This window comes from Schistocerca americana, chromosome 2 (genome assembly GCF_021461395.2).
Source record: "Schistocerca americana isolate TAMUIC-IGC-003095 chromosome 2, iqSchAmer2.1, whole genome shotgun sequence".
In the NCBI taxonomy this organism is placed as follows: domain Eukaryota; kingdom Metazoa; phylum Arthropoda; class Insecta; order Orthoptera; family Acrididae; genus Schistocerca; species Schistocerca americana.
This window is the reverse complement of record NC_060120.1, coordinates 371,007,558-371,024,308: the sequence shown is the minus strand read 5'-3', so window position 1 is coordinate 371,024,308 and position 16,751 is coordinate 371,007,558. Positions and strand designations below refer to the sequence as shown.

The 16,751-nt window shown below is 42.4% G+C and overlaps 1 protein-coding gene across 1 annotated transcript in view; it reads left to right on the top strand.

Annotated features, from left to right (window-relative positions):
• Positions 1 to 16,751, top strand: part of LOC124594028 (bone morphogenetic protein 8B-like) — a 149,762-nt gene that overhangs the window by 121,787 nt on the left and 11,224 nt on the right. Inside the window, exon 5 of the mRNA XM_047132380.1 lies at positions 3,215 to 3,440. Within this exon, the coding sequence (XP_046988336.1) occupies positions 3,215 to 3,440 (226 nt within the window). The remainder of the gene's footprint in view (positions 1 to 3,214; positions 3,441 to 16,751) is intronic.

Sequence of the window (16,751 nt, the reverse complement as noted above, 5' to 3'; positions counted from 1 at the left end):
TTTCTGTTCGTCTCAACTTGTGTTTCTTTGTTACCTTTTGTGCTACACTGCAGCAGTTCTTTCTCTGCATATTCCAAATCTTATCGAGCTGTGTTACTTGGCAGTGACACATCATGCGAAAGTTATTTTCGACCGTACGTTTTGCACACGAGTGTATTTTAAAAGTAGGACACTAACTTCAATTAACTTAACCGTGTGGAGCAGGTGTCCATTGACACGGACGGCTGTTAATGTCGCTTCTTTGGCGCTTTTGATCAGTTCTGAGGCTGCTGCAATTGCATGTAGTCCACTTCAGTATATACTCCGTACAGGTGCTGTGTCCTGCATGCATCTGCAGCCTCAGGGTTGGTTAAAAACGCCAAAGAAGTGACAATAACAGCTGTCTACTGCAGCGGACAACTACACCACAGGTTAAAAAACAAATAAAATAGTCTGGTATCGCAACTGACATATCACTTTTCTAAAACTTAAAAATTGGTAGTCTCTCAGAGTAAAGGCAAAATCAGAGTAATTCGAGCTCATAGGTATGCTTCCGGACAGTCGTTCTTCCCGCGAATCATTAAACAACAGAACACATGAAATGATAGCGGCGCAGGATATACCGTCCGCCACACACCCTAAAGCATCTTGCGGTGTTACACTGTAGACTGTAGCACACTATGACACGAAAATGATAGAGTAAGGAAATAGTGTTGGCAAATTCATTAGTTTCGCTTCTGCTGTACTCTGGGAGTAAGCGAAGATAAGTGTAGTATCATTCTAATTTCCGACTACTGATTTTGTAGGGTAATTAATTTATACAGCGACAGTCAGGCCCGCGCGGAGTGGCCGTGCGGTTAGAGGCGCGATGTCACGGATTGCGTGGCCCCTCTCACCGGAGGTTCGAGTCCTCCCTTGGGCATGTGTGTGTGTGTGTGTGTGTGTGTGTGTGTGTGTGTGTGTGTGTGTGTGTGTGTTGTTCGTAGCATAAGTTAGTTTAAGTAGTGTACAAGTCTAGAGACCCATGACCTCAGCAGTTTGGTCCCTTAGGAATTCACACACATTGAACTTTTTTTTTTGACAGTCAAGTCTTCTACAATTATAATTATCCATCATGTATGATGTCTCCGCAGACGCAACAGAGAAGATAGTTCACGCTTCGTATTAAATGTATTGAGAAAGCTATTTACTAAAGACACTTTTATTTTAACGTTGTGGTGCCAGGTAATCTAAAGGAGGGAATTCGTTTGCGTCCTCTTTCTGTAAGTCATATAATTTTGTTCTCTGTGTTATCACATTATAACTGTTCTTGTATTGAATTTTCATAGGCTAATATTGGGGACCAGCCGAGCATTTGCCGAAATGAGCGTAGAGAATAGCCTAAAAACCGCATTCAGGCTGCCCGTCGTACACGGTCGTTGCTCCGCTACAGGGAATCGTTTCACGTTTGGCTCTTAATGAAATGTAGTCTAAGAGTACAATACGTTGACTAATGAGCGTCATTTACAGAAATAACGATTTGAAGTTAAAAGTTTGAAGAGCCTCGTGGTTCGTCCACATTGCAAGAGAAATGATCAGGACCGACGAGTAACGATATACATTTCAGTGACAATGCCAAGTTAGAATACTATCGAATGACAAGGTAACTACAGAAACGATCAACGAGAAACGGCATTTTTATGTAATGTACAGCCTGACGAAAAATTGAAGCACCCAGAAAGGGAGAAAGAAACGAATTGTAGCTTCACGGAATGACAGCGTAAATGATGTTATTTCGGTGATTACAGAATCGAGTAAAATTAACACAGAACTTGGTGGTATGATTGCACTTATCACTATGGCATTGCACCCCCTCTGTCAACAATGCATGCACTGATTCGGTTGGGAAGGGTGTCAGAAAGCCGTTATATACCTCCCTGACGCAAGCTGGCCCACAACTGTTGCGTCTATTCCTTGATATCCTGGGACAGAGTTGACGTCCAAGTTGGTCCCGTCCATGTTCTACTGGGAACAGATCTGGGAATTTTGCTGCCACAGGAGTACATCAACGTCACGCAGACAGTTCATAGAGATACATGCCATGTCGAAAATTGGCACCATGATACAGTCACATGAGAGGTAACACATGAGGTCGAAGGATGTCCGTGACGTACCGCTCTGGCGTCAGAGCTCCCGAGTCACTACCAGCGCTCCCGAGTCACTACCAGCCGCGACCTGGAGACATAGCCGATGGCTCCCCGCACCATCATGTCACGATTAACACCGCTGCGCGCCTCAGAATGCTGGAAGAATGAGACCTCTTCCCAGTTCGCCTCCACATTCGTCGAGTATGGCCACCCGGGGTAATGCAGAATCGCTATTCGTCGCTAAGCACAATGCGACGCCAGTTAGCGCTTCCCGGCCATGGCACCCCTCAAAGCGCAGGAGTTTGTGCTGTGATTTGTGGTGTTCACGGCAGCCTAACCGTGGGATTGTAATTCCGTAGTCTGTCTGCTGACTGTCTCCGATCAATGGCGTGGGATAACACCTAATGTTGCAGGGAACGAGTGTTTGTTCTCGGACGGCAGGGGGTCGACCGGAACATTGATGACGAGTGCAATAACCCCCACGTTCGCATGCAGCCCAACATCGGGCCACTGTCACTTCCAAATGCCCCACAAATCTAAATAGCGGACGATTCGACCAGGAGGCCAAATGGAAACCTGCAATGCGGCCCCTTTCAAACTATGTCAGGTGCTGATAAAGCTGCCTCGTACGAGTACGCGGCATCTCTGTAACATTCGCAATATTCACTCAACATCTGACGCTGCTCACACCCCTTATGTAACTTATCAGCCCTGATAAGAATGCTAAATACGAACAACATCAATGCACCCTTTTGGCCGGTCTATCTGTTAAAGGGAAATTCAGTTCCGCTCATTTCCATACCCACTCATGTTGCATACGGTACGAAATTACAGTGACATCCGACCATGTCAGGCAGTGTAAAAAGGATTCGTATCGTCCACAGATGTATTACAGCATTTAAATTGCGAACGCGAGAGATCACTCCATCACGCCTGCTTTGCAATCGGTTGCAAATGTTTGGACGACTTAACCCCCATGAAAGCGACTTTCACAGTGACTATTGCCACATAGAGCAGCGAGTTTTTAATTGTACACACTGCACTTTTTCATAGAATGATTTTTCCAGACAACAAGAGCGTTAATGTGCGTCGTGGACACTTGTCCTCAGGCGGAGTGTACGACTACGAAGAGACAGAGGACGTCAGTGGGGCAGAAGAGGAGACCACGGCGGAGCAGCGGCTGCGGCGTCGGCGGCGGCGCTCTGTGGAGGACGGCACGCTGCCCGCGGCCAGGCCGGCCAACGCCACCGTCGGGCCTGCAGAGTGCGCCAGGCATCCTCTCTACGTAGACTTCGAGCGCATCGGCTGGAACTCGTGGATTCTCTCCCCCAAAGGGTGCGACAATCATTAAAAAGTATTTACTATGTTTCTTCCATAGTTTTTAATGCATCAGTGAACGCTATCAATATATCCTCAATTTTCCCCTGCGACTAGTCACCAAAAAAGATTATTGAAACTAACACACTCTGATTGCAAATTTCTTTACTTAATTCAAATACACGTTTAGATCATTACGAATATCGTCAGATTAATCTAAAAAAGAAAGGACGTGCGTATTTATCAGTAAGATAGGTTACGACGTATAAGTAGTAGTATTGATTCAAATCATCTGAGCAGCATCTGACAAATAACATACCTGCCTCCTCAGACCTAGTAAATGCAGCAAACAAATTTTTTGCATATGATTGGCATCGTCGTAAGAGATAAAACCATTATAATACTGCAATGAATACTCATGGCCAGTGGTCCAGGGACGCCGTTAGCACACTTTGCTTACAGCTGCACCACAAACAGTTGAAGGGCTTCGCCGTTAGGCGTTGCGGATTGTAAGCACGGTTTAAGAAGGCGTGCAACAAAGCCAGCTTATAAGTCGTACAATGAGATGATAAAAGTCATGGGAGACCTCCTAACACCGTGCCGGAGCTCCTTTTGTCCAGAGTAGTGCAGCAACTCGACACGGCATGGAGTGAACTAGTCGTTGGAAGCCCCTGCAGAAATACTGAGCCACGCTGCCTCTTAGCTGTCCAGAATCGCGAAGGTATTATCGAGGCAGGATTTGTACACGAACTGACCTCTCGATTGTTCGATGGGATTCATGTCGGGCGATTCGGGTGGCCACATCACTCATTCGAAATGTTCTTCACACCAATCACGAACAACTGTGGCCAAGTGACATGGCGCATTGTCATCCATAAAAATTCCGACATTGTGTGGGATCAGGAAGATCATAAATGGCTGCAAATTGTCACCAAGTATCCGAACATAACCAGCACACAGTGCATTCCACGTAAAAAAAAAAAGCCCGCACCATTACGGAGTCACTACCAGCTTGCACAGTAGCGCGTTTACAACTTGCGTTCATGGTTCAAATGGCTCTAAGCACTATGGGACTTCACACCTCAGGTCGTCAGTCCCCTAGACTTAGAACTACTTAAACCTAACTAACCTAAGAACATCACAAATATCCATGCCCGAGGCAGGATTCGAACCAGCGACCGCAGCAGCAGCGCGGTTCCGGACTGAAGCGCCTACAACCGCTCGGCCACAGCGGCCGACTGCGTTCATGGCTTCGTCGAGCTGCACCACACTCGAACTCTACCATCAGTTCTTCCCATCTCATATCGGGACTCATCTGAATAGGCCACGGTTTTCAAGTCGTCTAGAGTCCAAACGAAATGGTCAAGAGTGCAGAAGAGGGCCTGCATGCGATCTCGTACTGTTCGTAAACGTATTCGCGTCGGTCGTCTGCTGCCATAGCCCATTAACACAAAATTTCACCGCAGTGTCCTAAATGATACGTTCGTTGTACGTCTCACATTGATTTCTGCGGTTATTTCACGTTGTGTTGCTTGTCGTTAGCACCGACAACTCTACGCAAACGTAGCCGCTCCCGGTCGTTAAGGGAAGGCTATCGGCCACTGCGGTGTCCATGGTGAGAGATGATGCCTGAAATTTAGTGTTCTCGGGACACTCTTGAAGCTGCGAACCTCGGAATATTGAATTCCGTAACGATTCCCGAAACGGAGTGTCCTATGGATCTAGCTCCAACTACCAATCAGCGTTCAAAGTAGGTTCATTCCCGTCATGCGGCCTAATGACGTCGGACACATTTTCTCATGAGTCACCTGAGTACAAACAACAATTCCGTCAATGTATACCTTGAGTACGTGATACTAAGACTATCTGAATATGAGCTTATCGCTATCCAATTACTTTTGTCAGCTCAGTATATAAAACTCTACACGTGTCAAAACAGGACGAGTTAAAAATGTAACTGAATTAGAGCTGGAGCATAAAATGATATCTACAGAAAGATATTAGTTAAAATTGCAACTGCCAGCTCCCAAATAGGTGTCTACGACGTACAGTCGGTTGAACAATTCGCGAGACTCTTCGCCTAGTCGTTATGTTTAACTGCACCGCTTTACTGTCTCTTAACACAGGATAATATGAAGGAGACGAAGTGCTACCTACATATTGCCTATAGGTGTGAAGTCTAAAAACTATGCCAACATTGTGAGGCTGTTTTAGATTATGTGGGAGACTAACAGCTGGTGATTTATTTATCTCTTATGCTTATCTGCTGTGTTCAACAAACTAATAAAAAAGGCTATTTAATATGCACCGTTCTAAAACAAATGAATTACAACTGATCACAATAACTTTACGAAATAAGTCTTTTTTAATGAAACAAAGTATCCAAAATAATCAGGAATTATCAGGTTTATACGCACTTCCAGCTTGAAACGGCATGTGACCACGTTCAGTTCACCATAGTGAAACTGAAGTAGTGTTACAGGACTAACACAAAAGTATGCAAAAGTAGCAGCAGGAGCAGATACGTAACAAATTCCACTTAAGAAATCATTCGGTGGCACAATTAAGTCAATATAATTGCAGAAGCAGGAAAATCTCGCACTAACAAGTGTGCAGTTCAAGACGTTATTCGCATTTAAATGTACAGGGTACAGAATCAAGGTAGCAACAAAACTTACAGGGGAGAAGTTGTCTTAGCATTTCTTTACTGGCCTGCCTGCTACCGGCTCTTTTACGAGTACAGAACAGGAACAGGCGAAATCAGAACCGAAACTAACACAGTTTTCCACTTGAAGGGCGATCACTTTACGCTAAGCTAGCGTAAAACTGCGTCAGACAGAGCTCCCCTATTGTTCCAAAGATGGCTAAGAGAGATAATTCGCAACGTAATGGCAACGTAAGATGTAAAGTCTGCTGGAACGAGCTTCCTCGACTTAAAATCATGAATTTGCTACCTTTATGTCAATCCTTATGTGAGAGTAATTCAGAATACTTAATCTAAATGTCAAGAAAATATACAACTACCAGAATAATTCTCAATGAAACCAGGAAGTAAACCGAGGGTCACATATGAATCTTCAGCTGGCCGGAACTGGGGGGAGCTCGTCATTCGAAGCACGGTGTCGCCGGCTACAACTGCATTGTCTAGGAGCAGAAATACCTAATAGAGGTCAATGAGTTTTATTCGCATTTCTGTAACTATATTTCCTCCTAAAACGTAGTTACGAATAACATCCAGATGTCTGGCTTCAACTCAAACATCATTAAGTAAAGAGCACGGAAAATGGTTTCGACGGTTCTGCTCTTCTATAGCTGTTGTAAATATTTTTGTTTTTCCGCCTTAAGCACACCACAGACTAAAAAACTCACTCGCTGGAAGTAATTTGCATTTTTAGTATCACCAGACAATATTAACATTATGAGTAAATAACATTCATTTTAATATTATATAATTGAAAACAGTTTTCCTTATAAAAGCTTGCATTGACACCATGTGTAATAATAACACAAATGAAAAGACAGCATAACACTTTTTGTGGATGTTCCCGTTTGGTAATCAAATTTCATATGCTGTCAATAACATATAGTTTCAAATCGCAAAAGCAAACTGTGCAAGAAAATATTTCTCAAAGGCTAAAACTAGGATTCACAAACTGCAAGAATAATTAACAAGTGAATCATTGCAGTGCAAGCTCGATTCCAGATTCTGATAATATGAATAGAGAAGCAGTTGCGATGGTAATGCGATGCAAGGAACAAAAATGCAGACAGTAATGTGTTGAATATGTCAGTCTTAAACAAAACAGCCATTCACTTTATAAAAACCAATGAGATGGAAAGTATCGCCCATTCGTAAACATTACAATATAACTGATGGTGATACTTTGTCAATAACAGCAGAAAGCGCCCGATGAATGATCTTGTCAATTTTCAGACAACTTAAGACAGCGAAGAACCAAAATAACAAGAAGAGGTTACCCTAGGCGAGCATGGGCTGAATTACTATGCAGTATCTCGCAGTTGGCTCATTTTGCTTGTAGTTTACTTCTCTGCTGTTCCACATTAACGACCCCTCTAGGCTATCACAACATTCACATGTGAATTATCGAGGTGTAATTAAAAGAGACTGCTGTTTTAAATCTTACGGCACTTGTTGCCGGATCTGACTAAGTGGACAAAGCTAACTGTAACTTCATTTCATCTTGGAGATTATACGAAGGCTTAATAACGCTTCCAAGAAAATTACTGCACACATCAATTTGTCTCCTGAGTCAACTGCTCATCGGCTCTTGCTTGGCTAAAAAGTTGAGGCTCACATAAATACGGTCTTTATATCACCGTGAAATAACTTGAAAAAGTTGCATTGGTAATGCAACGAATTTAGATGAAATGAGGTTGATGAAATAAATTAAACATTTCGAGTTGAAACGTAAATCATTTCTCCCGTAATTATTTCCCTTTTTAAATTACCCCTGCACACCTAACACGCGCCAAATATGTGTAACTGAAGATCTTTTAGAGTTGTTTTAAGCACTTTTGTAACTCGAAGTCGCACTGGGGAGTGTCGGCCACCCGATACTGTCATCATTCCAATCCCAGTGCGATGCAATCCCCGACTAGCATCCTACAATTTCACCGAAAGCTCAGCATTAATATAGTTACAGGAAGACAGTCAGAACAGGATAATTAAAAAAGTCTCAAAATCACACAAAATGAAACACTCTGTTTCCACAGAATCAGTACTGGTTAATCTTACTTGAACATGCCTAATTACATCGTAGTCGTCCTGAGGGATACAGGGCATATTGATTAATTTCAATAGTGTATTAGTTTGTCAAAACCAAAACTTGGGGCTCGTAGGAAATGGTTGAGATATGTTTTTGGTGCAGAACTACGGCAAGAACTCCATGTTCCAGGCATCGCTGTGGAGTTACGTCGGCAGTTTCCTGATACTCATCTTACAAGGATCAACAATAGTTCGCTCTCTGACAGAGGCGAAACTTCGCTTGTTGAAAGAGAGGCGAAAATAAATGGACACTTGGTTTGTCTCAGGTACCAACACTCAATAGTTTCCGAGAAAACGACAGTCCAAATTTTGATGCAACTGCAACAGTTTTCGCACGTGGCGTTATACCAACTGATTTGGTAGCATAGTGCCTAACAGCACAAGTTCAAGTTTTTGAGTTTCGTGTTCAAATCCAAGCTTGTGTTGTTATTCTTCTCCTTTTGTTGTTGTGTAAGTATGCGACATCAATGACATCAATATTTTTGTTTTAAATACACGGAGCGGGGGTAGCGCTGTGGTTAGCATACTGGTCTCGCATTTGGGAGGACGACTGTTTAAACCCGCGTCTGGCCATTCTGATTTACGTTTTCTCTGATTTCCCTAAGTCGCTTAAGGCAAATGTCGGCGTGGTTCCAAACAAATGGTTCAAATGGCTCTGAGCACTATGGGACTTAACATCTGAGGTCATCAGTCCCCTAGAACTTAGAACTACTTAAACCTAACTAACCTAAGGACATCACACACAGCCATGCCCGAGGCAGGATTCGAATCTGCGACCGTAGCAGTCGCGCGGCTCCGGACTGAAGCGCCTAGAACCGCTCGGCCACCGCGGCCGGCGGGGTGGTTCCATCGAAAGGCGACGGCCGCTTTCTTTCTCCGTCCTTCCCCAATCCGAGGTTGTGCTCTGTCTCTAATGACCCCGTTGTCGACGGGGCGATAAACACTAACATCGAGAAATACGATGCAATTACTGATATTTACAAAATAATCAGCATTTCAAATATTATTAAAATTAGGTTTTGTCATCACAAACCTATATGCTGCTCAGTCACATTAATGTGACCACGAGTCGAAAACCTGAATAACCACTTTTTGCAGGGCGGACCGCTGCTAGACGTGCAGGAAGAGATTGAATCAAGTTCAAGAAAGTACAAAATAGCTATAGCGAGGGAGGATCATGTGACAAGCAGAGGACTGATTCGAGATAAACATAAAATGATCGATTCGTGGGTGTTCGATCGTTTTACAGAAGCTGGAAACAACGGGCATGTGTTCTAAGTAATGAAAAACTGCATCAGTTACTTATTTTTTTATACTTAGCACTAAGCGTTTCAAGAATTTATTGTCATTTTCAAGGGCAATTGTTTACATAAATGTATTTTGTGACGTTTGCGTATGTGATTTTCTACCTCTCTTGCACTGTAATCATCTTCTTGAGGTTATGCTGTAATCGGAGTATCGGATAAAAATGAATCTTGGAATGTTTATACGTTAATGTTAGAGGTGGTATTTTTCTTAGACAAACTGAGGCAGAAAATCACACTTGCAAACGTCACAAAAAATATTTATGTAAACAAATGCACTTGAAAATGAGAATAAAGTCTCGAAAAGGGTTGTGCTAAGCGTGAAACAATAAGTAACTGTTGCAGGTTTTCATTATTGAAATCATGAATGACACAGTTGCAGACGTTCCAAAAACATCGGTTATAATGAAATAAATGAAGGAGACGTGACTACTGCACGATCGTTGAGACAGTGAACAACTGCTGTAGCAGCTCATTCCTGTCAAAATTTTTGAATTACAAACCTGAAACACTTGGCGCAATTCATTCGAGGGCAGAACACAGAATTTGGCAGTATCGTGACATCAAATAAATCAGCACCAATGACAAGCTTAAATATGACGAATTATTGCAAACAGCAACATTATTTTAACTTCAAATTTTCACTATAACTCCTGAGTTAAATCCTAATTTAGTTATAAGTACGGATAAATCAGTATTAATCTCATCTCTAGCAAGAGAATATTATAGTTTTGAGTTTAGAAAGTTACAGAAATAGCTGTCGCCCAACTGAAACAAAGAAATCTATCGTCAGCTCTTGAACAAAGTTTTAAGACTCTACGTAAAAAGCCGAACAAATGCGAGTAGTAATCACGCTCTGTGGGTTCTGTACAAACTTAATTTTATATATGTAGATAATAACAATAATTTGGTCTGACTCAATTGCCTGATGCAAGTCTTTCCATTGGACGTCAGTTTGGCGACTTGCGTGTCCCTAACCTACCCCAGTTATCCAACAGGGGAAAGGAAACCTACAGTTTAACGTAGAATCCGAAACTCGTGCTGTTTCTGGCGATTCCTCGCATCGTTGAGAGGGGAAGACCCGGTTCAAACGAAGACTGAAAAATCCGTGGTGCCACCGAGATTCTGGTACAAGGCGCACGCTTGACCGCTAGAGCCCCACGGCCGACGTATTCATAAATAGTTCATCTATAGGTTTTTGTGAATGAGTTTGCGAGTATCAGAATATGTGACGTATAAGGCAGTATCTTCTGATTGCATTGGCTTAGAAACTTAAATTATTTATATCGCCAAGCGCCCGAAGACCTTAGTACGTGAAACAAATTTCAACTTGTTTTTATCGGTTGAGGCTAGGAACCCTAAAAGTGGAGCCGTTTCTGTACATTAATGTCTCGTGTGACCGGCAAAGCTATCCCTCCTCATACGACAGCACGGTTGTAGATTATTATCGATTATCGGATTATCGACGTGCTCATTAAAATTGATTCCGACAATGTGTATGCCATTCTGTCAACCCCACGACGTTCCCTTTTCTGACGGGAGAAGAATTACATTCGAACATTGGAAAAGTGTCCTATTCTCATAGTGCAGCAAACAGCAATCACAGGGAGCAACGATGCCATTAATAAAATATACGCCTGGATCCGTACTCAACTGCAGGCTCCAGTTTTCGGGAAAATGCTTTGATATGCTTGGCTTCCCGCGAAATTACGCCAGGCAGCGTGGTATTTAGAACATTAATGAAGTTGCTTTCCCTAATGATATCCACATTACAGAATATGTCCGTGGCATGCATGCCTTCGCAAGTTGTTGGTGTTGCTTCAACTTTTTATGCTTTGAACGTTTTATGATAACTGGAATACAATGGTTCTCTTTTAGTATAAAAGTAAAAATCAAATAAAAAGACGTACGCACTAGAATACACATGTTAATCATTTTTGATTACTGTTAGTTACATAAGTTTTGTTACGATAAAATTTAATTTTAATAATATTTGTAATGTTGATTTACTTTGTAAATAATCCCATTGTATTTCCCTATGTCACAAAAATACTGATATCACTGACTTTATATACTTTCGCAACAGTAAAAGAAAAAAAAAAGACTAGATTTGAACGCGGAGCGCAAAAATACGATCCTGTTCTATTAGCCACTACGCTGTCAACTCAGTTGGTATAACACCACGCGTGAAAACTGATGCAGTTCCATCAAAACTTTGACGTTTTCCTGGAAACTACTGAATGTTGGCGCCTAAGACAAAACAAGCATCCATTTCTTTTCGCCCTTCTTTCACCAAATTCCACTGTCAGAGAGCGACCTACTGCAGCTCCTCCTCGTAGGATGTAGTGTCAGGAAACAGTTGGTGTAACTCCACACCTGCACATGGAACGTGGAGTTTTTGCCATATTTCCACATCAGAAACACAGCTTCGCCAATCTCTATGGGCCCAAATGTCGATGTTGAGAAAGTAATATACAATCGAAATTAATCAGCATGTTCTGCATCCCACAGGACTACTATGATGCAATTACGCTTGTTAAAGTAAGATTAGCTCGTACTGATACCGTGAAAACTGGTTTGTTTCATTTCTTTGAGTTGTGGACATTTTTATTCTCTCGTTTTGACTGTCTTCCAGAAACTATATTGTAGCTGAGCTTTTCAATTAAACTGTAGGATGCTAGTTGGGTTCTGCATCACACTGGGACTGAGATGATGACAGTATCAGTTGGCAGACGCTCCCTACTGCGACTTTGAGTTACCGAAGTACTTGATAGCCATATAATCGTTGTTTTGTTTTGTTTTCAGTTACGTGAGTAAATATGGTTGGTGCAAGACCGACATTTTATGAGAGGAAGACGGTTTTGAAGTGGTACGAAAGCATTAATGAGGTTCAACGCCAACGGTGAAACTGGTTTCAAATAGAGCCATCGACACGAGTAACAATTGCCCTCATTCGAGACAAATTTGAAGTCGAAAGCTTTGCCACAGATGTACGCGAACAACGATCTGGACGTCATGTAACAGAAACGGGCCTTCCCTCGTCCTGTGTTACAACAATCGCTCTTTCATCTCAGAAGTTTGTGAGACAGAGTGTGCGTGAAACCAGGTTGAGTCGCTTAAGTGTTCAGAGCATTTTGAAGACTGCAAACTTTTAAGTGCTACATCCCTGTATTGCTACACACAGTGAACGTGGACGACCCAGCTCGTAAACTGGAGAACTGGAAATGGTTTAATGGTAAGGTGCACAACAATAAAGTGTCTGCAGAGATGACTGTGTGGTCCGATGAGGCGCAACTGAAACTAATTGGTACAGCAAACCGCCACGATGTGTGTCTATTGAGCACCGCAAATCCGCGCATCAATGTGAACAAAGCCGTGTATTTACCAGGAATGAATGGAGGTGTGAATTACCTTATCGGTGTTTTACTGGGCCGTTCTTCTGTGACGGCACAGTTACCGAAGAGGTGTACCTAGAGAAGTTTGAGATGTCTATTTTATCGGCCATCCGTGAGTTGTACGGCGACGAATAGTTCTACCTTCAACAAGATGGTGCCTCACCCCAGAACCATAATCATGTCAGAAAGTATCTCAACGCAGATCGACCCAAATGATGGACAGATCGAAGACTTGCTGTCGTATATAAACCTCAGCGCCATCGCCTGTGAATGGATGTTAATCGTGACCAATTCGAACACTTACGCTGATTTGAATAACTTGCTCTTTTTAGCTAGACTTTCACCACTTTCACCGAAAACGAGATGTTTCAGTCAGTTAATGAGCAATATGAATTCGTTTTTTCATTAATAATTTTAGTGGGACGGCGTTTCTTGTACCCACAAAGCTCTATTTTCTCCAGAAGTTTCAATAGGCGGCCCCTCGCTGCAGTATGCAGGACTTGCATGTCGTTATCTATGTCGGTTACGATATACTCCTTGTGGTCAGTAAAATGTAGGCCGACCGCAGTTTTTTTTCTGTGGATGTGGATGTTCCCTGAATCCTACATTAAAATTTCTACCCGTCTGTTCAATATAAAATGTGTCACATTCATCACAATATATTTTGTAGACGACTGAATTTGAAAATTTACTATGTTTGTTGCCTATCTTGTATCCAAGCCTTAGTTTCAGAGTATAGTTTATTTGAAAGCCGCATCTGACGGTTGTGTTCTTAACAGCTGTTGAAAAATTTTTCCATGATATGTCCTCCGGACAAAATTTTTGTTATTCTTTGTTATCTCTTGTGATCTTGAGTGTTTACGTTCTTCTTTTTCCTTTATCTTAATATATGGTCGCTTGAAAAAAAGTCTTGTGTAAACGTTTGCTGCGGCTATTTGTTTCAAGAGGTCTATTTCTTACGTATTTCTTGGCTGTCGAGTGGCAAGCGAATCAGTCCGCATACAGTTTAAGTAAAATACGGGCTTTTTCGCTAAAGAGCCAAAGAAACTGGCACACTTGCTTTAATATTGTGTAGGGCCCCTGCGAACACACAGACACAGCACGACGTGACATGGACTCGACTAATATCTGAAGTAGTGCTGGAGGGAACTGACACCATGAATCCTGCACGGCTGTCCATAAATCCGTAAGAGTACGAGGGAGTGAAAATCTTTTCTGAACAGCACGTAGAAAGGAATCCCAGATATGTTCTATAACGTTCATGTCTGGAGAGATTGGTGGCCAGTGGAAGTGTTTAAACTCAGAAGAGCGTTCCTGGAACCACCCTGTAGCAATTATGGACGTGTGGAGTGTCACACTGTCCTGCTGGAATTGCCCAAGTCGGTCGGAATGCACAATGGACATGAACGGATGCAGCTGATCAGACAGGATGCTTATGTACGTGTCACCTGTAAGAGTCGTATATAAACGTATCAGGGGTCCCGTATCACTCCATCTGCATAAATCCCACACCATTACAGACCCTCCACCAGTTTGACAGTCCCCTGCTGACATGCAGGGTCCGTGGATTCATGAAGTTGTCTCAATACGCGTTCCCGTCCATTCTCACGACACAATTTGAAACGAGATTCGTCTGCCCAGGCAACATGTTTCCAGTCATCAACAGTACAATGTCGGTGTTGAAGGGCCCGGACGAGGCGTAAAGCTTTGTGTCGTGCAGTCATCAAGGGTACACGAGTAGGCCTTCGGCTCCGAGAGCCCATATCGATGATGTTTCATTGAATGGTTCGCACGCTGAAACTTGTTGATGGCCCAGCATTGAAATCTGCAACAATTTTCGGAAGGGTTGCACTTCTGTCACGCTGAGAGATTATCTTCAGTCGTCGTTGGTCTCGTTCTTGCAGGTTCTTTTTCCGGCCGCAGCGATGTTGAAGATGTGATGTTTTATCAGATTCCTGATATTAACGGCACACACTGATAATCACGGCACACTCGTGAAATGGTCGTACGGGAAAATCCCCACTACATCGCTACCTCGGAGATGCCGTGTCACGTCGCTCATGCGCCGCCTATTACACCTCGTTCAAACTCACTTAAATCTTGATAACCTGCCATTGTAGCAGCAGTAACCGATCTAACAACTGCGGCAGACACTTGTCTTATATAGGCGTTTCCGACCGCAGCGCCGTATTCTGCCTGTTTACATACCTCTGTATTTAAACAAGCATGCCTATACCAGCTTCTTACATAACTCTGTATTTGAACACGCATGCCTATACCAGTTTCTTTAGCGCTTCAGTGTATATCGCATGCGTTGACACGACGTGATTTGAATAATAGTATCGGTGCATATATGTATTGTACAGGGTGTTTCCATAAGAGCGTGCAAAAATGTAACATGGCATAACCAATGCTCTACTGAACTGAGGTAGGGGACCTGGGGTCGGAGAAGCCAACTTAAGGAGATATGGAAGTAAACTTGTCTACCGCTTTGTCTAGCATTACTGTTTTCCAGCTTATTTACAACTAACATGCTTACACGTTTAAACGTACTGTGCTGTTTATTTAGTAGGAAGTCATGATGCAGGTTTTGTTTAGTTGAGGTTCGTGAGAAGAGTTCTGTATGAGTTGGAGAACATACCCTTGGCTGTTCGTGAGAGGACATGGATACAACATAACGATGCACCGCCTCTCTTCAGTGTGGATGTCCGCAAACATCTCAATGCTGCATTTCCTGGTCTCTGGATGAGAATGGGAGGTTCTATTCCATGGCCTGCGAGGTCAACTGACCTGAATCCCCTGTTTGTTTTTTAATGGGATATCTAAAGTCATTTGTGTATGAGACCCCGGTGAATACGGAGATCCAATTAGCTGCCAGAATTGTAGCTGTCTGTGATGTGATTCGAAACACACCACGAATATTTGTCAGGTCACCGATGTCACGCTTGCATTGAGCTTGAGGACCGTCAGTTTCAGCACATTTGGTAAGATACGGTACCAATGGTACGTTCACTGTGTCAGTTATAGTATTTGCTGTTAACTGTAACTAATGTAAATAAAAAAGTACACAATGATGTGATTTTGTCCCTGTTATCTCCTTATGCTGGCTTCTCCAACCTCAGGTTCCCTAGCACAAATCGTTCAGTGGAGCATCCTCTATCTCCTGTTAAAATTTGCACTCTCCTACGGAAACACCCTGTATAAAAGTCTAACACATCTGCTGTCAATTTCAGTGGTCGTCAGGTTCAAATAGTTAATGGAAATGTTTTTCTCTATTTTAATGGTAGTGTTAATTCTGGGGTGCTATCGCATAGAGCCGTTGATACTGTTTGTGTTATCTTTTAATATTACTAAGATGTTGTCTACATAGCGTTTACAGTAAACTATCTGATCTTTACAGTTTTGGGATTTATTAAAAACTTTATTTCTAAGTCATTAATAAAAATATCTGGTGTGTGTCAGCGAATCTATCGCCCATAGCAAGACGTTGTTTTTGACAATCTCTTTTATTGTTGAAAGAGAATAAGTTGTAGGACAGCACAAGTGCATGCATTTCATTGAATACAATGGTTTCTGTTGCACTACATTTCTTATGAGGCCGTATATTATGCTTTACAAGCTCAATGGTTTCGTTAATGAGAACATTTACATAAAGGTTAGTGATACCACGCGATGTCTGATGTTATGTTGCATAATCAGCAATGATTATATGTTTGATAGCTTCAGAAAATTCACAACTGTTCTTAACTTTCAAATTTTCGTGAATCATGTATGCTGCTTTCAATTTCACTTACAATATTTTATTAAGTTTATAACTAGGGCATGAACTGTTATTCAGATAGCT